General features: G+C 58.7%; 1 protein-coding gene across 1 annotated transcript in view; it reads left to right on the top strand.

Annotated features, from left to right (window-relative positions):
- LOC136305750 (filamin-A-like) overlaps positions 1–26,744 on the top strand; it is a 60,940-nt gene that overhangs the window by 16,808 nt on the left and 17,388 nt on the right. Inside the window, 27 exon segments of the mRNA XM_066209068.1 lie at positions 1,238–1,351; positions 2,407–2,550; positions 3,124–3,247; positions 3,948–4,108; positions 5,003–5,093; positions 5,337–5,506; positions 6,442–6,450; positions 6,452–6,478; positions 6,480–6,556; positions 7,812–8,079; positions 8,855–9,461; positions 10,113–10,286; positions 10,609–10,771; positions 11,566–11,726; positions 12,230–12,400; positions 12,856–12,979; positions 13,080–13,236; positions 13,850–14,039; positions 14,419–14,442; positions 16,398–16,645; positions 17,748–17,850; positions 19,534–19,674; positions 20,723–20,851; positions 21,967–22,140; positions 24,213–24,374; positions 24,929–25,132; positions 26,246–26,398. Of these exon segments, the coding sequence (XP_066065165.1) occupies positions 1,238–1,351; positions 2,407–2,550; positions 3,124–3,247; positions 3,948–4,108; positions 5,003–5,093; positions 5,337–5,506; positions 6,442–6,450; positions 6,452–6,478; positions 6,480–6,556; positions 7,812–8,079; positions 8,855–9,461; positions 10,113–10,286; positions 10,609–10,771; positions 11,566–11,726; positions 12,230–12,400; positions 12,856–12,979; positions 13,080–13,236; positions 13,850–14,039; positions 14,419–14,442; positions 16,398–16,645; positions 17,748–17,850; positions 19,534–19,674; positions 20,723–20,851; positions 21,967–22,140; positions 24,213–24,374; positions 24,929–25,132; positions 26,246–26,398 (4,270 nt within the window).

The following is a 26,744-nucleotide window of genomic DNA, read 5'->3' as shown; positions in this document are numbered from 1 at the left end:
CCAAATCCTGCCCAAAAGAACCCAAAATCCTGCCCCAAAATCCTGCCCCAAATCCTGCCCAAAATATCCCAAATCCTGCCCCAAATCCTGCCCCAAATCCTGCCCAAAAGAACCCAAAATCCTGCCCAAACCTGCCCCAAATCCTGCCCAAAATACCCCAAAATCCTGCCCCAAATCCCCCAAAATCCTGCCCCAAAATCCTGCCCAAAATATCCCAAATCCTGCCCAAAATATCCCAAATCCTGCCCCAAAATCCTGCCCCAAAATCCTGCCCAAAATATCCCAAATCCTGCCCCAAATCCTGCCCCAAAATCCTGCCCAAAATATCCCAAATCCTGCCCAAAATATCCCAAATCCTGCCCCAAAATCCTGCCCCAAAAATCCTGCCCAAAATATCCCAAATCCTGCCCCAAATCCTGCCCCAAAATCCTGCCCAAAATATCCCAATCCTGCCCCAAATCCTGCCCCAAAATCCTGCCCAAAATATCCAAATCCTGCCCAAAATATCCCAAATCCTGCCCCAAATCCTGCCCCAAAATCCTGCCCAAAATATCCCAAATCCTGCCCAAAATATCCCAAATCCTGCCCCAAATCCTGCCCCAAATCCTGCCCAAAATATCCCAAATCCTGCCCCAAATCCCCCAAAATCCTGCCCCAAATCCTGCCCCAAAATCCTGCCCAAAATACCCCAAAATCCTGCCCCAAAATCCTGCCCAAAATATCCCAAATCCTGCCCAAAATATCCCAAATCCTGCCCCCAAATCCTGCCCCAAAATCCTGCCCAAAATATCCCAAATCCTGCCCCAAAATCCTGCCCCAAAATCCTGCCCAAAATATCCCAAATCCTGCCCCAAATCCTGCCCCAAAATCCTGCCCAAAATATCCCAAATCCTGCCCAAAATATCCCAAATCCTGCCCCAAAATCCTGCCCCAAAATCCTGCCCAAAATATCCCAAATCCTGCCCCAAATCCTGCCCCAAAATCCTGCCCAAAATACCCCAAATCCTGCCCAAATTCTGCCCCAAATCCCCCAAAATCCCGCCCCAAATCCCCCAAAATCCTGCCCCAAATCCCACCCCAAATCCCGCCCCAAATCCCCCAAAATCCCACCCCAGTTCCCCCAAATCCCACCCCAAATCCCCCCAAAATCCCGCCTCAGTGTTTTAGAATTTTCCCGAATTTTCGCCGATATTCTCCCGGATATTTTCCCTGATTTTTTTCCCGGATTTTCCCCCAGGTGAAGGCGCAGGGCCCGGGGCTGGAGCCCTCGGGGGTGGTGCTGAACAAACCCACCGAGTTCACCGTGGACGCCAAACACGGCGGCAAAGGGAACCTCAGGGTGCAGATGCAGGTGGGGATTCCAGGAATTCCGGGACTTTTTTGGGGATCTCGGGAATTTGGGGAATTTGGGGGGTTTAGAGGGGATTTGGGGGTGTTTGGGATGGGTTGGAGGGAAGGGGGAACCTCCAAGTGCAAACGCGGGTGGGAATTTGGAGAGTTTTGGGAAAGTTTTTTGGAGTTTTGGGAATTTGGGGTTGGGAATTTGGGGGGATTTTGGGGGCATTTCAGGCGGTTTTGGGGAGTTTAAGGGGGATTTTAGGAGGGTTTGGGGCGGGGTTTGGCGGGGAGGAAAACCTCAAAGGGCAGGTGGGACATTTCGGGAATTTGGATTTGGGGAGTTTTGGGAGTTGTTTGGGATTTTTGGGGGGGGGGGGGATTTGGGAAGGATTTCAGGAGGTTAGAGAGGGATTTGGGGCAAGGTTTGGGGGGTTGGAGAGGAATGTGGGGGGTTTGGGGGGGATTGAGAGGAATTTGGGGGGGATTGAGAGGAATTTGGGGGATTTGGGAGGGATTGAGAGGAATTTGGGGGATTTGGGGGGGATTGAGAGGAATTTGGGGGGGATTGAGAGGAATTTGGGGGGTTTGGGAGGGATTGAGAGGAATTTGGGGGATTTGGGGGGGTTGGAGAGGAATTTGGGGGATTTGGGAGGGATTGAGAGGAATTTGGGGGATTTGGGGGGGGATTGAGAGGAATTTGGGGGATTTGGGGGGGGATTGAGAGGAATTTGGGGGGTTTGAGAGGAATTTGGGGGATTTGAGAGGAATTTGGGGGATTTGGGGAGGATTGAGAGGAATTTGGGGGATTTGGGGGGGGATTGAGAGGAATTGGGGAGGTTTGAGAGGAATTTGGGGGATTTGGGGGCGTTTGAGAGGGGTTTGGGGGGTTTGAGAGCGGTTTTGGGGCATTTTGGGGGAGATTTGAAAGGTTTTGGGGAGTCTCAGCTGATTTTTGGGAACGCTCTGGACGTCCCCAAAGCATTTTTGAGGCCGATCCCCGTCAGATTTTCGGGGGGATTTGGGGGTGGGTTTTGGGGGTCCTGACCCCCCTTTTTCGGGCTCCCCCAGGACGCTGAGGGGAGCCCCGTGGACGTGGCGGTGAAGGACAACGGGAACGGGACCTTCAGCTGCTCCTACACCCCCAAAAAAGCGCTGAAACACACGGCCATGGTGTCCTGGGGGGGCGTCAACATCCCCCAGAGCCCCTTCCGGGTGAGGGGAGCCCCCAGTGGGGAGTTGGGGGGGCTGAATGTCCCAAAAAACCCCCAAAATTGGGATTCTGGGGGGTTTGGGGGGGATAAATGTCCCAAAAAACCCCAAAAATTGGGAGTCTGGGGAGGATAAATGTCACAAAAAAAACCAAAAATTGGGATTCTGGGGGGGATAAATGTCACAAAAAACCCCAAAAATTGGGATTCTGGGGGGGATAAATGTCCCAAAAAACCCCAAAAATTGGGATTTTGGGGGGTCTGGCACAGATAAATGTCCCAAAAATCCCTTTTGGGGTGAGGTGGGAGCCCGAATTTTGGGGTTGGGTGGTCCTGATTTCCTTGAGGGGATCCCAGCCCCACTTTTGGGGGTCCCAGCCCCACTTTTGGGGGTCCCAGCCCCACTTTTGGGGTCTCAACCCCAATTTTGGTGGTTCTGGGCTCCTCAGGGGATCCTAAATCCTGTGGGGTTTTTGTGTTTTCAAACCTTTTTTTGGGGGGTTTTTAGGTTCTGAATTTGTGTCTGGGGGTGCCCCCCCGGTTTTTGGGGCGCCCCCCTGACCCCGTTTCCCCGCAGGTGGGGGTGGGGGCTGGCAGTCACCCCCACAAGGTGAAGGTTTTCGGGCCGGGCGTGGCCAAGACGGGGCTCAAGGCGCTGGAGCCGACCTTCTTCACCGTGGACTGCACCGAGGCCGGCCAGGGTGGGCTGGGGGGGAGCCGGGGGGCTCTGGGGGGGTCTGGGGGGGGATTTGGGGGGCTCTGGGAGCGTCTGGGGGGGGATTTGGGGGGGTCTGGGAGGGTCTGGGGGGGATCTGGGAGGGTCTGGGGGGGATTTGGGGGGGGGTCTGGGAGGGTCTGGGGGGGATTTGGGGGGATCTGGGAGGGTCTGGGGGGGGATTTGGGGGGATCTGGGAGGGTCTGGGGGGGATTTGGGGGGATCTGGGAGGGTCTGGGGGGATTTGGGGGGATCTGGGAGGGTCTGGGGGGGATTTGGGGGGCTCTGGGAGGGTCTGGGGGGGATTTGGGGGGGTCTGGGAGGGTCTGGGGGGGATTTGGGGGATATGGGGGGGATCTGGGGGGATCTGGGAGGATCTGGGGGGGATCTGGGAGGGTCTGGGGGGATTTGGGGGGCTCTGGAAGGGTCTGGGGGGGATCTGGGAGGGTCTGGGGGGATTTGGGGGATATGGGGGGCATTTGGGGGGCTCTGGGGAGGATTTAGGGGGCTCTGAAGGTCTCTGAGGGGAGTTTGGGGGCTCTGGGGAGAATTTGGGGGGCTCTGGAGGTCTCTGGGGGCATTTGGGAGGGATTTGGGGGTCAGTTCGTGGTTTTGCTGAATCCCCCCGAGATTTTGGGGGTCCCTGACCCCCCCCCCCCCCCCCCGTGTCCTCCCCCCCTCCCCAGGTGACGTCAGCATCGGGATCAAGTGCGCCCCGGGCGTGGTGGGCCCGGCCGAGGCCGACCTGGACTTCGACATCATCAGGAACGACAACGACACGTTCACGGTGAAATACACGCCCCGGGGCGCCGGGCTGCACACCATCATGGTGCTCTTCGCCGGACAGGTGGGGCTGGGGGCTTCAGGTGGGCTTGGGGGGGGTCGGCTGGGCTTGGGGGCACTGGGGGGCTTTGGGGGCTTCAGGAGGGCTGGGGGGGTTTGGGGGGATTTTGGGGTCAGTGGGTCCCACACTGTCATGGTGCTCTTCGCCGGACAGGTGGGGCTGGGGGCTTCAGGTGGGCTTGGGGGGGTCGGGTGGGCTTGGGGGCACTGGGGGGCTTTGGGGGCTTCAGGAGGGCTGGGGGGTTTGGGGGGTTTGGGGGATTTTGGGGTCAGTGGGTCCCACACCATCATGGTGCTCTTTGCCGGACAGGTGGGGCTGGGGGCTTCAGGTGGGCTTGGGGGGGGTCTCAGAGTGATCTTGAGGGTCTCTGGGTGGTCTTGGGCGTCTCTGGGGGTCTCTGAGGATCTCTGGTGGTCTCAGTGATCTCTGGGGATGTTGGGGGTGGTCTCTGGGGTCTTTGGGGGGGGGTCCCTGACCCCGCTGTCCCCCCCCAGGCCACCCCCAGCAGCCCCGTCAGGGTCAGGGTGGTCTCTGGGGGTCTCTGGGGGTCTCTGGGGGTCTCAGGGGGTCTCTGGGGGTCTCGAGGGGTCTCTGGGGGGTCTCTGGGGGTCCCTGACTCCACTGTCCCCCCCAGGCCACCCCCAGCAGCCCCATCAGGGTCAGGGTGGTCTCTGGGGGGTCTCTGGGGGTCTCTGGGGGGTCTCTGGGGGTCTCAGGGGGTCTCAGGGGGTCTCTGGGGGTCTCAGGGGGTCTCTGGGGGTCTCTGTGGGGTCTTGGGGGGTCTCTGGGGGTCTCAGGGGGTCTCAGGGGGTCTCTGGGGGTCTCGGGGGGTCTCTGGGGGGTCTCTGGGGGTCTCGGGGGGTCTCGGGGGGTCCCTGACCCCGCTGTCCCCCCCAGGCCACCCCCAGCAGCCCCATCAGGGTCAAGGTGGACCCGGCCCACGACGCCAGCAAGGTCAAGGCCGAGGGGCCCGGCCTGAGCCGCTCCGGTGGGTCTGGGGGCTTCGGGGGGCTCGGGGGGGGGTCCCAAGGGGGGCTGGGGAGGGAATTTGGGGGTCCTGGGTGGGGGGGGGGAATTGGGGGGGTTTTGGGGATCCCAGGCTCAGCTCCCAGGAGAGTCTGGATGGGGTTGGGAGGGGTTTTGGGAATTTGGGGTTTTTTTGGGGGGGATTCTTTGAGGAATTGGGGTTTTTTGGGGGGGGGTCTGACCGGGGTTTCGGGGTCCCCCCCAGGTGTGGAGCTGGGCAAGCCCACCCAGTTCACGGTGAGCACCAAGGGGGCGGGCAGGGCTGCCCTGGACGTGCAGGTGACGGGGCCGGGCAAGGGCGAGGCCGTGAGGGACCTGCAGGTGACCGACAACCACGACGGCACTCACACCGTCACCTACACACCTGTGCAGCAGGTGGGGCACCCCAAAACATCCTCTGTGACCCCAAAAACCACCCCCTGAAACCCCAAACCCACCCACACCGTCACCTACACACCTGTGCAGCAGGTGGGGCACCCCAAAACATCCTCTGTGACCCCAAAAACCACCCCCTGAAACCCCCAAACCCACCCACACCGTCACCTACACACCTGTGCAGCAGGTGGGGCACCCCAAAACATCCTCTGTGACCCCAAAAACCACCCCCTGAAACCCCAAACCCACCCACACCGTCACCTACACACCTGTGCAGCAGGTGGGGCACCCCAAAACCTGAAATAACCCCCAAAAACTGCTTCTGTGACCCCAAAAACCCCCCAAACCACCCCCTGAAACCCCCAAACCCACCCACACCGTCACCTACACACCTGTGCAGCAGGTGGGGCACCCCAAAACCTGAAATAACCCCCAAAAACTACTGCTTCTGTGACCCCAAAAACCCCCCAAACCACCCCCTGAAACCCCAAAAACTGCATCTGTGACCCAAAACCCACCCACACCGTCACCTACACACCTGTGCAGCAGGTGGGGCACCCCAAAACCCGAAATAACCCCCAAAAAACTGCTTCTGTGACCCCAAAAACCCCCCAAACCATCCCCTGAAACCCCAAAAAACTGCCTCTGTGACCCCAAACCCACCCACACCGTCACCTACACACCTGTGCAGCAGGTGGGGCACCCCCCAAACTGGAAATAACCCCCCAAAACTGCCTCTGTGACCCCAAACTCCCCCCCCCAAACCCCAAAATAACCCCCCAAAAACCTGCCTCTGCACCCCTAAAAACCCCCAAACACCCCCTGAAACCCCCAAACCAGCCCCCCCCCCCCAAACCCTCCTGGAACATCTCAGGTGGGGAGGGGGGGGTCCCCCAATCCCCAGCCCCCCCCCGACCCCTCTGTGCCCCCCCCAGGGTAATTTGGGGGGTGTCGGTGACCTACGGGGGCGACCCCCATCCCCAAGAGCCCCTTCAACGTCGGCGTCAGCCCGGGGCTGGACCTGGGCAAGATCAAAATCTCCGGCCTGGACGGACAGTAAGGGGGGAAACTGGGGGGTCCCCAGGGGGTTTTTTTTTGGGGAGGGGGTCTCGAGGGTTTGGGGGGATTTTGGGGGATTTGGGGAGGAGGGGCACGGGGGGAGGGTTGGGGGTTCCCTGTGGTCAATTTTGGGATCCCCCCCTCCCCTAATTCCCGCTGGATTTTGGGGGTGCACGCCCTGATTTCGGGTTTGGTGTACCCTTCCCCAGTTTCGGGTTTCCCCTCCCCCCCCAGATTTTGGGATCTGGGTTCTCCCCCTCCCCAATTTTGGGATCCCCCTCCCCAATTTCAGGTCTCACTCCCAGTTTCAGGGTGGATTTGGGTTCTCCCCCTCCCCAATTTTGGGATCCCCCTCCCCAATTTCAGGTCTCACTCCCAGTTCCGGGGTGGATTTGGGTTCTCCCCCTCCCCAATTTCGTTTCCCCTCCCTAACTCTGTGCCCCCTCCCCAATTTTGGGATCCCCCTCCCCAATTTCAGGTCTCACCCCCCAGTTTCGGGGTGGATTTGGGTTCTCCCCCCTCCCCAATTTTGGGATCCCCCTCCCCAATTTCAGGACCCACTCCCAGTTCCGGGGTGGATTTGGGTTCTCCCCCTCCCCAATTTCGTTTCCCCTCCCTAACTCTGTGCCCCCTCCCCAATTTTGGGATCCCCCTCCCCAATTTCAGGTCTCACTCCCAGTTTCAGGGTGGATTTGGGTTCTCCCCCTCCCCAATTTTGGGATCCCCCCTCCCCAATTTCAGGACCCACTCCCAGTTCCGGGGTGGATTTGGGTTCTCCCCCTCCCCAATTTCGTTTCCCCTCCCTAACTCTGTGCCCCCTCCCCAATTTTGGGATCCCCCTCCCCAATTTCAGGTCTCACTCCCAGTTCCGGGGTGGATTTGGGTTCTCCCCCTCCCCAATTTTGGGATCCCCCTCCCCAATTTCAGGACCCACCCCCAGTTTCGGGGTGGATTTGGGTTCTCCCCCTCCCCAATTTTGGGATCCCCCTCCCCAATTTCAGGACCCACCCCCAGTTTCGGGGTGGATTTGGGTTCTCCCCCTCCCCAATTTTGGGATCCCCCTCCCCAATTTCTGGTCTCACCCCCAATTTCAGGGTGGATTTGGGTTTTCCCGCTCCCGAACTTTGGGATCCCCCTCCCCAATTTCAGGACCCACTCCCAGTTCCGGGGTGGATTTGGGTTCTCCCCCTCCCCAATTTCGTTTCCCCTCCCTAACTCTGTGCCCCCGTCCCCCGTTTGTGTCCCCCTCAGAGCTGGAGGTGGGCAAGGCTCAGGAGTTCACGGTGAAGGCCAAGGGCGCGGGGGGTCAGGGCAAGGTGGGCGCCCGCATTTTGGGGCCGTCCCGCAAGGTGCTCCCGTGCACGGTGGAGCCGGGCCCGGCCCCCGAGAGCAGCGCCGTGCGCTTCGTGCCGCGGGACGAGGGTCCCCACAGCGTCGAGGTCACCTACGACGGCGTCCCCGTGCCCGGCAGCCCCTTCCCGGTGGAGGCCGTGCCGCCCACGGACCCCTCCAAGGTCAGGGGAAGGGGTTTAGGGGGGTTTGGGGTTGTTTTGTGCAGGAGAACTGGGGGTGGAGGTCCTGGGACCCCCAACTCAACTCAACCAGCCCAACTCAACCCATCCCAACTCATCCCAACTCATCCCAACCAATCCAACTCAACCCAACTCAACTCACTCAACCGAACTCAACCCATCCCAACTCATCCCAACCAATCCAATCCAACTCAACTCACTCAACCCAACTCAACCAACCCAACTCAACCCATCCCAACCCATCCCAACTCATCCCAACCAATCCAACCCAACCCAACTCGACTCACTCAACCCAACTCATCCCAACCAATCCAACCCAACTCATCCCAACCAATCCAACCCAACTCAACTCACTCAACCCAACTCAACCCATCCCAACTCATCCCAACTCACCCCAACCAATCCAACCCAACCCAACTCAACTCACTCAACCCAACTCAACCCATCCCAACTCATCCCAACTCACCCCAACCAATCCAACCCAACCCAACTCAACTCACTAAACCCAACTCATCCCAACCAATCCAACCCAACTCATCCCAACCAACTCAACTCACTCAACCCAACTCAACCAACCCAACTCAACCCATACCAACCCAACCCAACTCATCCCAACCAACTCAACTCACTCAACCCAACTCAACTCAACCCATCCCAGCTCATCCCAACCAACCCAACCCAACTCAACCCAATGCATGCCAACTGAACCCAGCTGATCCCACCCAACTCATCCCATCCCAACGTTTCCATCCCCCAGGTCCGCGCCTTCGGCCCCGGTCTCCAGGGGGGCCTGGCGGGGGTTCCAGCCCCGTTCACCATCGACACCAAAGGCGCCGGCACGGGCGGTTTGGGGCTGACCGTGGAGGGGCCCTGCGAGGCCAAGATCGAGTGCCAGGACAACGGCGACGGCACCTGCTCCGTGTCCTACCTGCCCACGGAGCCCGGCGACTACAACATCAACATCCTCTTCGCCGGCGCTCACATCCCGGGCTCGCCTTTCCGCGCCCCCATCCGGCCGCAGTTCGACCCTTCCAAGGTCACCTGCGAAGGGCCGGGGCTGGAGAAGGCCACGGCCGGCCAGCCGGGCCGGTTCCGGGTGGACTGCAGCCGGGCGGGCACGGCCGAGCTGACCATCGGCATCGCCTCGGAGGCCGGGGCGCGGGCGGACGTGAGGGTGGAGGAGAACGGCGACGGCATTTACACCATCGCCTACACGCCGCGCAGCGCCGGCGTGCACACCGTCACCGTGGAGTATGGCGGGCAGCCCGTGCCGCACTTCCCCAGCACCGTGCGCGTGGAGCCGGCGCCGGCCGCCGTGGATACGGCCGGGGTCAAGGTGTACGGGCCCGGCGTGGAGGGGAAGGGTGAGTTTGGGATGGGGTGGAGGGGTTGGGTTGGGTTTGGACGAGTTGAGTTGGGATGAGTTGGGTTGGGTTGAGTTGGAAGAGGATGGGATGGGTTGAGTTGGGAGGGGTTTGGTTTGGTTGGGTTGGGATGAGTTGGATTGGGTTGGTTGGGTTGAATTGAGTTGAGTTGGGTTGGGTTGAACTGAGTTCAGTTGGGTTGGGTTGGTTGGGTTGAATTGAGTTGAGTTGGGTTGGGTTGAACTGAGTTCAGTTGGGTTGGGTTGGTTGGGTTGAGTTGGATTGGGTTGGGTTGGGATGAGTTGGGTTGGGTTGGTTGGGTTGAGTTGGATTGGGTTGAACTGAGTTCAGTTGAGTTGGGATGAGTTGGTTTGGGTTGGTTGGGTTGAGTTGAGTTGGATTGGGTTGGGTTGGGATGAGTTGGGTTGGGTTGGTTGGGTTGAGTTGGATTGGGTTGGGTTGGGATGAGTTGGGTTGGTTGAGTTGAGTTGGATTGGGTTGGGATGAGTTGAGTTGGGTTGGTTGGGTTGAGTTGGATTGGGTTGAGATGAGTTGGGTTGGGATGAGTTGAGATGAGCTGGGTTGGGTTCACTTGGGTCCAGTTGGGTTGGAAGACGACCCCGTTCACCCCAACCCCGTTTCCCGCCCCAGGCGTGTTCCGCGAGGCCGTGACCGAGTTCGAGGTGGATGCCCGGGCCGTGGCCAAGGCCGGGGGTCCCCATGTCAAGGCCCTGGTGTCCAACCCCTCCGGAAACGTCACCGAGACCTTCGTGGAGGACCGGGGTGACGGCACCTACCACGTGGAGTACACGCCCTACGAGGAGGGTGAGCGCGCCCGGGGTTTGGGGGGCGTTTGGGAGAACTTCAGGGGAATTTCGAGGTCTTTTCGTGGGAAACTTTGAGGGATTTTGTAGGCTATGGGGCGACTTTGAGGAATTCTGAAAAGATTTTGTGGGGACTTGGAGAGATTTTGAGGGATTTGAGATGATTTTGTAGCATTCGGGGGGATTTTGAGGGATTTTGGGGGGATTTTTGGTGGGTTTTGAGGGATTCTAAGGGATTTGGGGGACTTTGGGGGACTTGGGGTGGGATTTGGTTGGATTTGGTGGGATATTTGTTGGATTTGAGGTGCCCTGTCCCCTCCCAGGCCTGCACACGGTGGACGTGACCTACGGGGGGTCCCCGGTGCCGCTGAGCCCGTTCCGTGTCCCCGTCACCGAGGGCTGTGACCCCACGCGGGTGCGGGTGCACGGCCCCGGCATCCAGAGCGGCACCACCAACCAACCCAACAAATTCACCGTGGAGACGCGGTGAGAGCCCGATGGGAATTCCCAAAATCCCAACGGGGGTTGCCCAGATCCCAAAGGGGATTCCCAAAATCCCAACAGGAAATCTCAAAATCCCAATGAGAATTCCCAAAAGAAATTCCCAAAATCCCAACAGGAGTTGCCCAAATCCCAACGGGGATTCCCAAAATCCCAACGGGAAATCTCAAAATCCCAACGGGAAATCTCAAAATCCCAACAGGAATTCCCAAAATCCCAATGGGAAATCTCAAAATCCCAACGGGAAATCTCAAAATCCCAACGGGAAATCTCAAAATCCCAACAGGAAATCTCAAAATTCCAACAGGAATTGCCCAAATCCCAACAGGAATTCCCAAAGTCCCAACGGGAAATCTCAAAATCCCAACAGGAGTTGCCCAAATCCCAACAGGAAATCTCAAAATCCCAACAGGAATTGCCCAAATCCCAACGGGAAATCTCAAAATCCCAACAGGAGTTGCCCAAATCCCAACAGGAAATCTCAAAATCCCAACAGGAGTTGCCCAAATCCCAACGGGAAATCTCAAAATCCCAACAGGAATTGCCCAAATCCCGACGGGAATTGCCCAAATCCCAGCAGGAATTCCCAAAGTCCCAACTGGAATTGCCCAAACCCAAATCTCCTCCTCCCTCACTACCTCAACCCCCTTTATTCCCCAAACCTGACCGTGACGAGCCCGAAAATCCACTTTCCTTCCACAAACCTCCCCCCCCTTGTGACCCCACCTCCCGTTTTCCCCCCAAATCTCCCCCTTGTGACCCCAAATCCCGTTTTCCAGAGGGGCTGGCACGGGCGGGTTGGGGCTGGCCGTGGAGGGACCCTCAGAAGCCAAGATGTCGTGCACGGACAACAAGGACGGCAGCTGCTCCGTGGAGTACGTGCCCTACGAGCCCGGCACCTACAGCCTCAACGTCACCTACGGCGGCCACCAGGTCCCCGGTGAGCCCTGGGGAGCTGGGGGAATTTTGGGGAATTTTTGGGGAATTTTTTTTTTTGGAGGGGGAATTATTTTCGGGTGATTTTCTGGGAATTTTTTTGTTTGAATTTTGGGGGGATTTTTTTGAGGTTTTTTTTTAGGGGATTTTCGGGGGATGTTTCGGGAGTTCTTCGGGTGATTTTTTTGGGGGGGGTAGTTTTTCGGGCGATTTTCGAAGGTTTTAAATTCGGGGGGTTTTATGGGAGGTATTGGGGGGATTTTGTTGGATTTTTAAGATAGTGGGGGAGGTTTCCCCTGGTGACCCCTAAATCTTTCCCCCCCTGGTGACCCCAAACCCATCCCACATTCCCTAAATCCTGGTTTTTTCCCCCCATAAATCCCAGTTTTCCTCCCAACCCTACTCCACATCCCCTAAATCCCAGGTTCTTCCACCCCACATCCCCTAATTCCTGTTTTCCCCCCCCGGCATCCCCTAATTCCTGTTTTTCCCCCCAAACGGTGGCAGGGAGCCCGTTCCAGGTGCCCGTGTCGGACGTGGTGGACGCGTCCCGGGTGTCCTGTGGGGGTCCCGGCCTGACCCCCGGCCACGTCCGCGCCAACGTCCCCCAGACCTTCACCGTGGACACCTCCAAGGCCGGCGTGGCCCCGCTGGACGTCAAAGTCCAGGGCCCCAAAGGTCAGCACGGGGCAATTCCTGGGATTTTGGGGGGAGTTTTGTGGGATTTGGGGAGGTTTTGAGGGGGTTTTGTGGGATTTGAGGGATTTTTGAGAGGGTTTGGAAGTTTGGAGTGGGATCTCGGAGGGTTCTGAGGGATTCAGGGAGGGTTTGAGGGGGTTTGGGGAGGGTTTGAGGGGGATTTGGCGAGCGTTTAGTGGGATTTGGTGGGGCTTTGAAGAGTTTTTTGTGGAATTTGGGGTTTCTGGGGGCATTTGGGGGATTCCTCGGAGGTTTTGAGCGGGATCCTGTGGGTTATTGGCGGTTTTGAGCGGGTTTGAATTGCTCCTTAGCAGCTCCTGGGGCATCCTGCGGGCTCTTGGGGTGCCCTGTGAGCTCCTGAGGCACTCGGCGGGATTTTGGGGCTGCCCTGTGGGATTTGGGGATCGAAACACCCCCAATTTATCCTCTCGCAGGCGTGCTGGAGCCCGTGGACGTGGCAGACAACGGGGACGGGACGCAGCGCGTCTCCTACGTCCCATCCCGTGAGGGGCCCTACAGCATCTCCGTGCGCTACGGCGACCAGGAGGTGCCGCGCAGGTGAGCTCCGAGGGACACTCTTTGGAAGGAGGGTGGGGTCTCCAGAAGGTGTTTTGGGGTGTCCTGACCCTCACCCCTCCCCCAAAATCCCTCCCCAAAGCCCTTTCAAGGTGAAGGCGCTGCCCACGCACGACGCCAGCAAAGTTCGGGCCAGCGGCCCCGGCCTCAACACCACCGGGGTGCCGGCCAGTCTGCCCGTGGAGTTCACCATCGACGCCAAGGACGCCGGCGAGGGGCTGCTGGCCGTGCAGATCACGGTGCCCGGGGGTTTGGGGTCTGGGGGAGGAACTTTGGGGGGTTTTTTGGGGGGTTTGGAGGAGGTGGGATGTGTTGGGGAAGGGGGGGGGGGTCGGTGGTGGTGGTTGCTTTGAGGTTTGGGGGGGTGGTTGGTGCTGGATCCGCGCGGGATCCTGAGGGGAAACGCCGCCCGGGAGCTCTGGGATTCTCTTTCTCAGCCCTAAAAGAAACCCCCAAACTGCCCAAATTCTTGTTTTTCCACCTCCCAACCACCAAAATTCCCGTTCTCTCCCCACCAGCTGCCGCAATTCCCACTTTTTTCCCTCAGGATTCTGAGGGAAAAGCCGAGGGCGCACGGCCACACCCGGGAGCTCTGGGATCCTTTCTCCCAGCCCTGAAATCCAACCCCACACCCCAAAACCAGCCCAAATTCCCATTCTCACCTCACCAATGACTAAAATTGTGAATTTTCCCCCTCAGAATCCTGAGGGAAAAGCCAAGGGAGCGCGGCCACACCCGGGAGCTCTGGGATCCTTTCTCCCAGCCCTGAAATCCAACCCCACACCCCGAAACCGCCCAAATTCCCATTCTCACCTCATCAACAGCCGAAATTCCTGCTTTTTTTCCCCTCAGGATCCCGAGGGGAAGCCTAAGAAAGCCTCGATCCGAGACAACCAGGACGGCACCTACACCGTGTCCTACGTGCCGGACATGACGGGTCGCTACACCATCCTCATCAAATACGGGGGGGACGAGATCCCCTACTCCCCTTACCGCATCCGGGCCGTGCCCACCGGCGACGCCAGCAAGTGCACGGTCACCGGTGAGCCCCGAAACCGGGGGGGGGGACAAAACCCCTCTCGAAATTGGGAGAAAACACCTCAAAAACGGGGGAGAAAACACCTTGAAAATGATGGGGGATCCCCCCCCCTCCACCCCTGAAATGGGGCATGCCACCTCAGGAGTGGGAGAAACCACCGCGAAAACCTCCTCAGGAACGGGGGGGGGGGCGCGACCCTGCGGGGAGAGGGGCACGGCTGCACTAAAGGCGGGGGAAATGGGGGGGTTTTGGGGGGGTTTTTGGGGGTTTTTGGGGGGGTTTTGGGGGGTCTCACGGCTGTGTCTCACTGGATTTCTTGCTTCTCTGCCCACCCCACGCCCACCCCCCCCCCCCACGCCCACCACCCCCCCTCACGCTGTAGTTTCCATCGGAGGTCACGGCTTAGGTAAGAGCACGGCTTGGTTTGGGGGGGGGAGCATGGCCAGAGCCCCCCTTGGCACCCCAAAAAACGTCCCTGCGTGGAGGGGAGGGGGAGAAAACAGGGCAGGGGGGGAGGGTTGGCGTGGGAGGGACCCGATTAATGAGGGGGGACCCCCCCCAAATTATTGAAACTCAGTTAATGATGGGGGAAGCCCCCGGTTTTATGATGGGGGACCCCCCCAAAATTAATGGTGGGAGACCTCCATGACCTCAATTAATGATGGGGACCCCCAAAATTAATGATGGGAGACCTCCATGACCTCAATTAATGATGGGGACCCCCCAAAATTAATGATGGGAGACCTCCATGACCTCAATTAATGATGGGGACCCCCCAAAATTAATGGTGGGAGACCTCCATGGCCTCAATTAATGATGGGGACCCCCAAAATTAATGATGGGAGACCTCCATGGCCTCAATTAATGATGGGGACCCCCAAAATTAATGGTGGGAGACCTCCATGGCCTCAATTAATGATGGGGACCCCCAAAATTAATGATGGGAGACCTCCATGGCCTCAATTAATGATGGGGACCCCCCAAAATTAATGGTGGGAGACCTCCATGGCCTCAATTAATGATGGGGACCCACCTAAAATTAATGGTGGGAGACCTCCATGGCCTCAATTAATGATGGGGACCCCCCAAAATTAATGGTGGGAGACCTCCATGGCCTCAATTAATGATGGGGACCCCCCAAAATTAATGGTGGGAGACCTCCATGACCTCAATTAATGAGACAATCGCCCAATTTAATGATGTAGGACCCCCCCCCCCCAATCAAGGGTGAGGGACCCCCAAGGGGATCCCACCATGGTGACCCCAAAGAGGATTATTTTGGCGTTCCTGGGCCCATTTTGGGGTTCCTGGGCCCATTTTGAGTTCCCTGTCCCCATTTTGGTTTCCCTGTCCCCGTTTTGGGTTTCCTGCCCCTGTTTGGGGTTCCTTGGCCCCGTTTTGAGTTCCCTGTCCCCATTTTGAATTTCCTGTCCCCATTTTGAGTTCCCTGTCCCCATTTTGGTTTCCCTGTCCCCATTTTGGTTTCCCCGGCCCTGTTTTGGTTTCCCTGTCCCCATTTTGGGTTCCCCAGCCCCATTTTGATTTCCCTGGTTCCGTTTTGGTTTCCCTGTCCCCATTTTGGGTTCCCCGGCCCCGTTTGGGGTTCCCCAGCCCTGTTTTGGTTTCCCTGTCCCCATTTTGAGTTCCCTGTCCCCATTTTGGTTTCCCTGTCCCCATTTTGGGTTCCCCAGCCCCGTTTTGGGTTTCCTGGCCCCATTTTGAGTTCCCTGTCCCCATTTTGATTTCCCTGTCCCCATTTTGGATTTCCTGTCCCCATTTTGAGTTCCCTGTCCCCATTTTGGGTTTCAGTGTCCCCGTTTTGGTTTCCCCAGCCCTGTTTTGGTTTCCCTGTCCCCGTTTTGGTTTCCCTGTCCCCATTTTGGGGTTCCCCAGCCCTGTTTTGGGTTTCCTGTTCCCATTTTGGATTTCCTGTCCCCATTTTGAGTTCCCTGTCCCCATTTTGGTTTCCCTGTCCCCATTTTGGGTTCCCCAGCCCCGTTTGGGGTTCCCCAGCCCTGTTTTGGTTTCCCTGTCCCCATTTTGAGTTCCCTGTCCCCATTTTGGTTTCCCTGTCCCCATTTTGGGTTCCCCAGCCCCGTTTTGGGTTTCCTGGCCCCATTTTGAGTTCCCTGTCCCCATTTTGGTTTCCCTGGCCCCATTTTGGTTTCCCTGGCCCCATTTTGAGTTCTCTGTCCCCATTTTGGTTTCCCCGGCCCCGTTTTGGGTTTCAATGTCCCCGTTTTGGTTTCCCCAGCCCTGTTTTGGTTTCCCTGTCCCCATTTTGGGTTTCCTGTCCCCATTTTGGGTTCCCCGGCCCCGTTTGGGGTTCCCCGGCCCCGTTTTGACCCGCAGCTCCCTTAGGACCAGGCCTGGGCCCCACGATCCAGCTGGGCGAGCAGACCCTGATCACGGTGGACGCCAAGGCGGCCGGCAAGGGCAAGGTGACGTGCTCGGTGTGCACGCCCGACGGCTCCGAGGTGGACGTGGACGTGGTGGAGAACCCCGACGGCACCTTCGACATCTTCTACACGGCCCCGCAGCCCGGGAAGTACGTCATCTGCGTCAGGTTCGGCGGGGAGCACATCCCCAACAGCCCCTTCCAGGTCATGGTGAGTGAAACGGGGAGAAAAACGGAGAGAAAATGGGGAAAAATGGGAAAAAAAGAGGGAGAAAATGGGGAAAATGGGAATTGTTGGGGTCAAATCTGGGATCTGCGTCAAGTTCGGGGGGAGCACATCCCCAAGAGCCCCTTCCAGGTCATGGTGAGTGAAACGGGGCAAAAATGGGAAAAAATTGAAAGAAAATGGGGAAAAAACTGGGGAAAATTTGGGTAAAAGTGGAGATATGAGGGAAAAAATGGGGTAAAAATGGGAATTATGGGGGAAATACATGGTATGTGTGGGGTCTGGGGGAGAGTACATCCCCAACAGCCCCTTCCAGGTCATGGTGAGTGAAAATGGGGCGAAAATGGGAAAAAAACGGGGAAAAGAGGGTGAAAAATGGGAATGATGGGGGGAGCACGTCCCCAAGAGCCCCTTCCAGGTCATGGTGAGTGAAACGGGGCAAAAATGGGAAAAAATTGAAAGAAAATGCGGAAAAAACTGGGAAAAATCCGGGTAGAAGTGGAGATATGAGGGAAAAAATGGGGTAAAAATGGGAATTATGGGGGAAATACATGTTATGTGTGGGGTCTGGGGGAGAGTACATCCCCAACAGCCCCTTCCAGGTCATGGTGAGTGAAAATGGGGGGAAAATGGGAAAAAACGGGGTAAAAGAGGGTGAAAAATGGGAATGATGGGGTGAGCACGTCCCCTACAGCCCCTTCCAGGTCATGGTGAGTGAAAATGGGGAGAAAAACGGAGAGAAAATGGGGAAAAATGGGAAAAAACGGGGTAAAAGAGGGTGAAAAATGGGAATGATGGGGGGAGCACGTCCCCAACAGCCCCTTCCAGGTCATGGTGAGTGAAAATGGGGGGAAGATGGGGAGAAATGGGGTGAAAACGGGGGAAAAAACGGGAATAACTGTGGGGAAATCTGGGATCTGTGTGAGGTTCGGGGGGGGAGCACGTCCCCAACAGCCCCTTGGTGAGTGAAACAGGGGGAAAAATGGGGAAAAAATTGAGAGAAAATGGGAAGAACGGGGTGAAAAACGGGGGTTTGGGGTGAGCTGTGGGGTTTTTGGGGGGGTGCTGACCCTGGGTGCCCCCCCAGGCCACGGACCGGCCGCTGCTGGGGGTCAACGGGCTGGACATGGCCGGGCTGCGACCCTTCGACCTCGTCATCCCCTTCACCATCAAGAAGGGCGAGATCACGGGTGAGGGGGCACAGCCTGGATTCGGGGGGTGGGGGGGACCCAAAGCAGCCCCGAAACCAGCCCCGAAATACCTCAAAACCAGCCCCGAAATACCTCAAAACCAGCCCCAAAATACCTCAAAACTAGCCCCAAAAATACCTCAAAATCAGCCCCAAAATATCTCAAAATCAGCCCTGAAATACCTCAAAACCAGCCCCGAAATACCTCAAAATCAGCCCTGAAATACCTCAAAACTAGCCCCAAAAATACCTCAAAACCAGCCCCAAAATACCTCAAAACTAGCCCCAAAAATGTCTCAAAATCAGCCTAAAAATATCTCAAATTCTGCCCCAAAAATACCTCAAAATCTGCCCCAAAAATACCTCAAAATCTGCCCCAAAATACCTCAAAACCAGCCCCAAAATACCTCAAAACTAGCCCCAAAATACCTCAAAATCAGCCCCAAAAATACCTCAAAACCAGCCCCAAAATACCTCAAAATCAGCCCCAAAAATACCTCAAAACCAGCCCCAAAATACCTCAAAACTAGCCCCAAAAATACCTCAAAATCAGCCCCAAAATATCTCAAAATCAGCCCCGAAATACCTCAAGATCAGTCCAATCCCACCCCAAAACTGCAACGAAATCACCCCAAAAACATCTCAAAAAACCACCCCCAAACCAGCCTCAAAATGCCTCAAAATCAGCCCAAAAAACCTCTGAGTTGTCCCCAAGGTGTCCCCAGGTGTTCTCAGGTCCCTCCCAGGTGTCCCAGGTGTCCCCAGCTGTCCCCAGCTGTCCCCAGCTGTCCCCAGGTGTCCCAGTTGTCCCCAGGTGTCCCAGGTGTCCCAGGTGTCCCCAGGTGTCCCCAGGTGTCCCAGTTGTCCCCAGGTGTCCCAGGTGTCCCAGGTGTCCCCAGGTGTCCCCAGGTGTCCCAGTTGTCCCCAGCTGTCCCCAGGTGTCCCAGGTGTCCCCAGCTGTCCCCAGGTGTCCCAGTTGTCCCCAGGTGTCCCAGGTGTCCCAGGTGTCCCCAGGTGTCCCCAGCTGTCCCAGTTGTCCCCAGCTGTCCCCAGGTGTCCCCACGTGTCCCCAGGTGTCCCCAGCTGTCCCAGCTGTCCCCAGGTGTCCCAGGTGTCCCCAGGTGTCCCAGCTGTCCCCAGGTGTCCCAGGTGTCCCCAGCTGTCCCCAGCTGTCCCCAGCTGTCCCAGCTGTCCCCAGCTGTCCCCAGCTGTCCCAGCTGTCCCCAGGTGTCCCCAGCTGTCCCCAGCTGTCCCCAGGTGTCCCCAGGTGTCCCCAGCTGTCCCAGCTGTCCCCAGGTGTCCCCAGCTGTCCCAGCTGTCCCCAGGTGTCCCCAGGTGTCCCAGGTGTCCCCAGGTGTCCCCAGCTGTCCCCAGCTGTCCCCAGGTGTCCCAGGTGTCCCCAGGTGTCCCCAGGTGTCCCCAGGTGTCCCAGGTGTCCCCAGCTGTCCCCAGCTGTCCCCAGCTGTCCCCAGGTGTCCCAGGTGTCCCCAGGTGTCCCCAGGTGTCCCCAGCTGTCCCAGCTGTCCCCAGCTGTCCCCAGCTGTCCCCAGGTGTCCCAGGTGTCCCAGGTGTCCCCAGGTGTCCCAGGTGTCCCCAGCTGTCCCCAGGTGTCCCCAGCTGTCCCAGGTGTCCCCAGGTGTCCCCAGGTGTCCCCAGGTGTCCCTAATCCCAGGTGTCCCCCCAGGTGAGGTGCGGATGCCCTCGGGCAAGGTGGCCACCCCGGACATCACGGACAACAAGGACGGGACGGTGACCGTGCGCTTCGCGCCCAGCGAGGCCGGGCTGCACGAGATGGACATCCGCTGTGACAGCATCCACATCCCCGGTGGGGATCGGGAATTTGGGGAATTTGGGGGAATTTTGGGAATTTTGGGGAGTTTGGAGGTGTTTGGAACCCCGGGGGAGCAGCCAGGAGTGAATTTTGGGGGGTTTTTGGGGGGGATTTGAGGAGTTTTGGGGGGATTTTGGCTGCACGAGATGGACATCCGCTGTGACAGCATCCACATCCCCGGTGGGGATCGGGAATTTGGGGAATTTGGGGGAATTTTGGGAATTTTGGGGAGTTTGGGGGTGTTTGGAACCCCGGGGGAGCAGCCAGGAGTGAATTTTGGGGGGTTTTTGGGGGGAGATTTGAGGAGTTTTGGGGGGATTTTGGCTGCACGAGATGGACATCCGCTGTGACAGCATCCACATCCCCGGTGGGGATCGGGAATTTGGGGAATTTTGGGAATTTTGGGGAGTTTGGGGGTGTTTGGAACCCCGGGGGAGCAGCCAGGAGTGAATTTTGGGGGGTTTTTGGGGGGGATTTGAGGAGTTTTGGGGGGATTTTGGGCTGCACGAGATGGACATCCGCTGTGACAGCGTCCACATCCCCGGTGGGGATCGGGATTTTTTGGGAATTTTTGGGAATTTTGGGGGTGCTTGGAACCCGGGGAGGTGGCCAGGAGTGACTTTCGGGAGGGTTTTGAGGAGTTTTGGGGGATTTGAGGGCAAAGGCAGCCACCCAGGCAGCCTCCCCCAGTCCGGCGTGGATTATGGGGGTCACATGGGGGGGTGACTTTTGGGGGAATTTTTTGGGGTCGTTGTCACCGTGGGGGATTTGGGGACACCATGGGGGATTTGGGGACAATGTGGGGACACCGTGGGGGGTTCAGGATGTCCCCTGACCCCCCCCCCCCCCGTGTCCCCATTTCTGTCCCCCCCAAGCAGCCCCCTGCAGTTCTAGAGTGTCACACAGGGGTGACTTTTGGGGGATTTTTTGGGGTCGTCGTCGCCGTGGGGGATTTGGGGACAATGTGGGGGATTTGGGGACAAAGTGGGGGGGCTCAGGACGCTGTGTGACCCCCCCGTGTCCCCGTTTGTGTCCCCCCCAGGCAGCCCCCTGCAGTTCTACGTGGACTATGTGAACAGTGGGCACGTCACGGCCTACGGGCCCGGCCTGACCCACGGCACCGTCAACCGCCCGGCCACCTTCACCGTGTGCACCAAGGACGCCGGGGAGGGTGGGACACCGGGGACACCGGGGACACCGGGGACACCGGGGACACTGGGGGGACACCGGGGACACCGGGGACACCGGGGACACCGGGGACACCGGGGACACTGGGGACTCTGCAGGGACACCGGGGACATCGGGGACACTGGGGACACCGGGGACACCGGGGACACTGGGGACATTGGGGACACCGGGGACACTGGGGGGACACCGGGGACACTGGGGGGACACCGGGGACACCGGGGACACTGGGGACATCGGGGACACCGGGGACACCGGGGACACTGGGGACTCTGCAGGGACACCGGGAACATCGGGGACACCGGGGACACTGGGGACTCTGCAGGGACACCGGGGACACCGGGGACACTGGGGACTCTGCAGGGACACCGGGAACATCGGGGACACCGGGGACACTGGGGACACTGCAGGGACACCGGGGACACTGGGGGGACACTGGGGACACCGGGGACACCGGGGGACACTGGGGACTCTGCAGGGACACCGGGGACACTGGGGGGACACCGGGGACACCGGGGACACCGGGGACACTGGGGACACTGCAGGGACACCGGGGACACCGGGGACTCTGCAGGGACACCGGGGACACTGGGGGGACACCGGGGACACCGGGGACACTGCAGGGACACCGGGGACACTGGGGGGACACCGGGGACACTGCAGGGACACTGCAGGGTCACTGGGGACACTGGGGGGACAGTGGGGACACTGGGGACACTGCAGGGACACCGGGGACACCGTGGGGACATCAGGGACACTGGGGACACCGGGGACACTGCAGGGACACCGGGGACACCGTGGGGACACTGCAGGGACACTGGGGGAACGCTGGGGACACTGGGGGGACACCGGGGACACCGTGGGGATGCTGGGGACACTGCAGGGGCATTGGGAACACTGGGGACACCGGGGACACTGGGGACACTGGGAGAACTTTGAGGGGACGCCAGCCCATCCCAGAGGTCCCCAGCCTTCCAGAAGGGGTCAACAGCCCTTGGTAGAAGAGGGTCCCCAGAGTGGCCCTGTCCCCAGGGGTCTGTCCCTGTCCCCAGGGGTCTGTCCCTGTCCCCAGGCTGTCCCTAACTGTGTCCCTGTCCCCAGGGGGGCTGTCCCTGGCCGTCGAGGGTCCCTCCAAGGCCGAGATCAGCTGCCAGGACAACGGGGACGGGACGTGCTCCGTGTCCTACCTGCCCGTGCTGCCCGGGGACTACGGCATCGTGGTCAAGTACAACGACAAGCACATCGCAGGGAGCCCCTTCACCGCCAGGATCACAGGTGAAAAAACCCCAAAAACCCAAAAAAAAAAACCCCAAAATGTGAGAAAAACACACCTGGGGTCACGGGCACATCGCAGGGAGCCCCTTCACCGCCAGGATCACAGGTGAAAAAACCCCAAAAACCCCAAAAAACCCCCAAAATGTGAGAAAAACACACCTGGGGTCACGGGCACATCGCAGGGAGCCCCTTCACCGCCAGGATCACAGGTGAAAAAACCCCAAAAACCCAAAAAAAAAACCCCAAAATGTGAGAAAAACACACCTGGGGTCACGGGCACATCGCAGGGAGCCCCTTCACCGCCAGGATCACAGGTGAAAAAACCCCAAAAACCCAAAAAAAAACCCCCCAAAAAACCCCAAAATCTGAGAAAAACACACCTGGGGTCACGGGCACATCACAGGGAGCCCCTTCACTGCCAGGATCACAGGTGAAAAAACCCCAAAAATCCCAAAAAAAACCCCCAAAATGTGAGAAAAACACACCTGGGGTCACGGGCACATCGCAGGGAGCCCCTTCACCGCCAGGATCACAGGTGAAAAAACCCCAAAAATCCCAAAAAAAACCCCCAAAATGTGAGAAAAAACACACCTGGGGTCACGGGCACATTGCAGGGAGCCCCTTCACTGCCAGGATCACAGGTGAAAAAACCCCAAAAACCCCAAAAAAACCCCCAAAATGTGAGAAAAACACACCTGGGGTCACGGGCACATCGCAGGGAGCCCCTTCACCGCCAGGATCACAGGTGAAAAAACCCCAAAAACCCCAAAAAAACCCCCAAAATGTGAGAAAAACACACCTGGGGTCACGGGCACATCGCAGGGAGCCCCTTCACCGCCAGGATCACAGGTGAAAAAACCCCAAAAACCCAAAAAAAAACCCCCCAAAAAACCCCAAAATCTGAGAAAAACACACCTGGGGTCACGGGCACATCACAGGGAGCCCCTTCACTGCCAGGATCACAGGTGAAAAAACCCCAAAAATCCCAAAAAAAACCCCCAAAATGTGAGAAAAACACACCTGGGGTCACGGGCACATCGCAGGGAGCCCCTTCACTGCCAGGATCACAGGTGAAAAAACCCCAAAAATCCCAAAAAAAACCCCCAAAATGTGAGAAAAACACACCTGGGGTCACGGGCACATCGCAGGGAGCCCCTTCACTGCCAGGATCACAGGTGAAAAAACCCCAAAAATCCCAAAAAAAAACCCCCAAAATGTGAGAAAAACACACCTGGGGTCACGGGCACATCGCAGGGAGCCCCTTCACTGCCAGGATCACAGGTGAAAAAACCCCAAAAACCCCAAAAAACCCCCAAAATGTGAGAAAAACACACCTGGGGTCACGGGCACATCGCAGGGAGCCCCTTCACCGCCAGGATCACAGGTGAAAAAACCCCAAAAACCCCAAAAAAACCCCCAAAATGTGAGAAAAACACACCTGGGGTCACGGGCACATTGCAGGGAGCCCCTTCACCGCCAGGATCACAGGTGAAAAAACCCCAAAAACCCCAAAAAAAACCCCCAAAATGTGAGAAAAACACACCTGGGGTCACGGGCACATCGCAGGGAGCCCCTTCACCGCCAGGATCACAGGTGAAAAAACCCCAAAAACCCCAAAAAACCCCCAAAATGTGAGAAAAACACACCTGGGGTCACGGGCACATTGCAGGGAGCCCCTTCACCGCCAGGATCACAGGTGAAAAAACCCCAAAAACCCCAAAAAAAAACCCCCAAAATGTGAGAAAAACACACCTGGGGTCACGGGCACATCGCAGGGAGCCCCTTCACCGCCACGATCACAGGTGAAAAAAACCCCAAAAACCCCCCAAAAAACTCCAAAATGTGAGAAAAACACACCTGGGGTCACAGGGACATCGCAGGGAGCCCCTTCACCGCCAGGATCACAGGTGGGAATCCCAAAAATATGGAAAAAAACCCCCCAAAATCTTGAAGAAACCCCCAAAAAACCTGAAAAAAAAATGTGGAAAACCCTCTCGGCGACCGCTGGTGACCCCTCAGTGACACCCTGGTGTCCCCAGTGCCCCCTCGGTGACACCGTGCTGTCCCCGCAGGTGACGATTCCCTGCGCCAGTCCCACCTGAAGGTGGGCGCCTCGGCCGAGATCCCGCTGGACATCGGCGAGAGCGACCTGAGCCAGCTGAGCGCCAGCGTCACCGCGCCCTCGGGCCGCAAGGAGCCCTGCCAGCTGAAACGGCTGAGGAACGGCCACCTGGGTGAGGGGACACCTCTGGGGACATCATGGGGACACTGGGGACACTGGGGACACGGGGCCCTGCCAGCTGAAACGGCTGAGGAACGGCCACCTGGGTGAGGGGACACTGGGGACATCACTGGGGACATTGTACCCTGTATCCCTATCCTTGTCCATGTCCTTGTCCCCACGTGTGACACGTCCCTGTCCCCATGTCCCTGTCCCTATATGTGACGTGTCCCTGTCCCTACGTGTGACACGTCCCTGTGTGTGACACGTCCTTGTGTCCCTGTCCCTGTCCCCACGTGTGACACGTCCCTGTGTCCTTGTCCCTGTGTCCCTGTCCCTGTCCCCGCGTGTGACACGTCCCTGTGTGTGACACGTCCTGTGTCCCTGTCCCTGTCCCCGTGCCCGTGTGTGACACGTCCCTCTCCCCATGTCCCTATCCCCACGTGTGACACGTCCCCGTGTGTGACATGTCCGTGTCCCTGTCCCTGTCCCCACGTGTGACACGTCCCCGTGTGTGACACGTCCCTGTGTCCCCGTGCCCACGTGTGACGGCCCCTGTCCCCGCAGGGATCTCGTTTGTCCCGCAGGAGGTGGGGGAGCACCTGGTCCACGTCACGCGGGGCGGCCAGCCGCTGCCCCGCAGTCCCATCGCCGTCACCATCAGCCAGGCCGAGCTCGGTGACGCCTCCCGCGTGCGCCTGAGGGGACCCGGCCTGAGCCAGGGGACGACGTTCCAGCCCGCCCACTTCATCATCGACACCCGCGACGCCGGTACTGGGAGCGCTGGGAGGGGATCTGGGGACACTGCGGGGGATCTGGGGACACTGGGTGGGGATCTGGGGACACTGGGAGGGGCTGGGGGGGGGGGATCTGGGGACACTGGGAGGGGATCTGGGGACACTGGGAGGGGATTTGGGGACACCAGGAGAGGATTTGGGGACACTGGGAGGGGATCTGGGGACACTGGGAGGGGATTTGGGGACACCAGGAGGGGATCTGGGGACACTGCGGGGGATCTGGGGACACTGGGTGGGGATCTGGGGACACTGGGAGGGGCTGGGGGGGGGGATCTGGGGACACTGGGAGGGGATCTGGGGACACTGGGAGGGGATTTGGGGACACCAGGAGAGGATTTGGGGACACTGGGAGGGGATCTGGGGACACTGGGAGGGGATTTGGGGACACCAGGAGGGGATCTGGGGACACTGCGGGGGATTTGGGGACACTGGGAGGGACTGGGAGAGACTGGGAGGGGATTTGGGGACACTGGGAGAGGTTATGGGGACACTGGGAGGGGCTGGGAGGGGATCTGGGGACACTGGGAGAGAATCTGGGGACACTGGGGGGGACTGGGAGGGACTGGGAAGAGTTTGGGAGGGGCTGGGAGGGGATTTGGGGACACCGGGAGAGTATTTGGGGACACTGGGGGGACTTGGGGACACTGGGGGGGATTTGGGGGCCCCTCCCAGTCTGCCCAGTTCCTCAGGGTCACAGGTTTGTCCTGGGGGGGCTCCCAGGTGTCCCCACTGCTGCCTATGGGGCGGTTTTTTGCATTTTTGGGGGAGTTTTGGGATCCTTTTGGGGTTTGGGGGGTTTAAATTGGGTTTTTCGGGGCACATTTTAGGGGTTTTTATGCATTATGGAGGATTTGGGGTTTTTTTGGGTGGATTTTTTGGGGTTTTGGGGTCTGTCCTGACCCTTTAACCCCTTGTCAGGTTCCAGGGAGCTGACCCTGTCCAGTGAGGGGGTTTGGGGTTTTTTAATGGATTGTTTTGGGGCATTTTAGGGTTTTTTAAGCAATATGGCAGATTTGGGGATTTGGGGTTTTTTTGGGTGGATTTTTTGGGGTTTTGGGATCTGTCCTGACCCTTTCCCCCCCCTCAGGCTACGGGGGGCTGAGCCTGTCCATCGAGGGCCCCAGCAAGGTGGACATCACCACGGAGGAGCTGGAGGACGGCACCTGCCGCGTGTCCTACTGCCCCACCGAGCCCGGCAACTACATCATCTCCGTCAAATTCGGGGACCAGCACGTGCCGGGTGGGCGCTGGGGGCACTGGGAGCCACTGGGAGGGACTGGGAGGGGATCTGGGGGCACTGGGATGGGATTTGGGGGCACTGGGATGGGATCTGGGGGCACTGGGATGGGATCTGGGGGCACTGGGATGGGATCTGGGGACACTGGGAGGGACTGGGAGGGGATTTGGGGGCACTGGGACGGGATCTGGGGACACTGGGATGGGATTTGGGGACACTGGGATGGGATTTGGGGACACTGGGAGGAGATTTGGGGACACTGGGAGGGACTGGGAGCCACTGGGAGGGACTGGGAGGGGATTTGGGGGCACTGGGAGGGGATTTGGGGACACTGGGATGGGGATTTGGG

Source organism: Chamaea fasciata, unplaced genomic scaffold, assembly GCF_029207755.1.
Source record: "Chamaea fasciata isolate MVZ Bird 193981 ecotype frontalis unplaced genomic scaffold, bChaFas1.0.hap1 SCAF_620, whole genome shotgun sequence".
Lineage (NCBI taxonomy): Eukaryota > Metazoa > Chordata > Aves > Passeriformes > Sylviidae > Chamaea > Chamaea fasciata.
The sequence above is the reverse complement of the archived record's forward strand: the minus strand, read 5'-3'. Positions and strand labels throughout refer to the sequence as shown.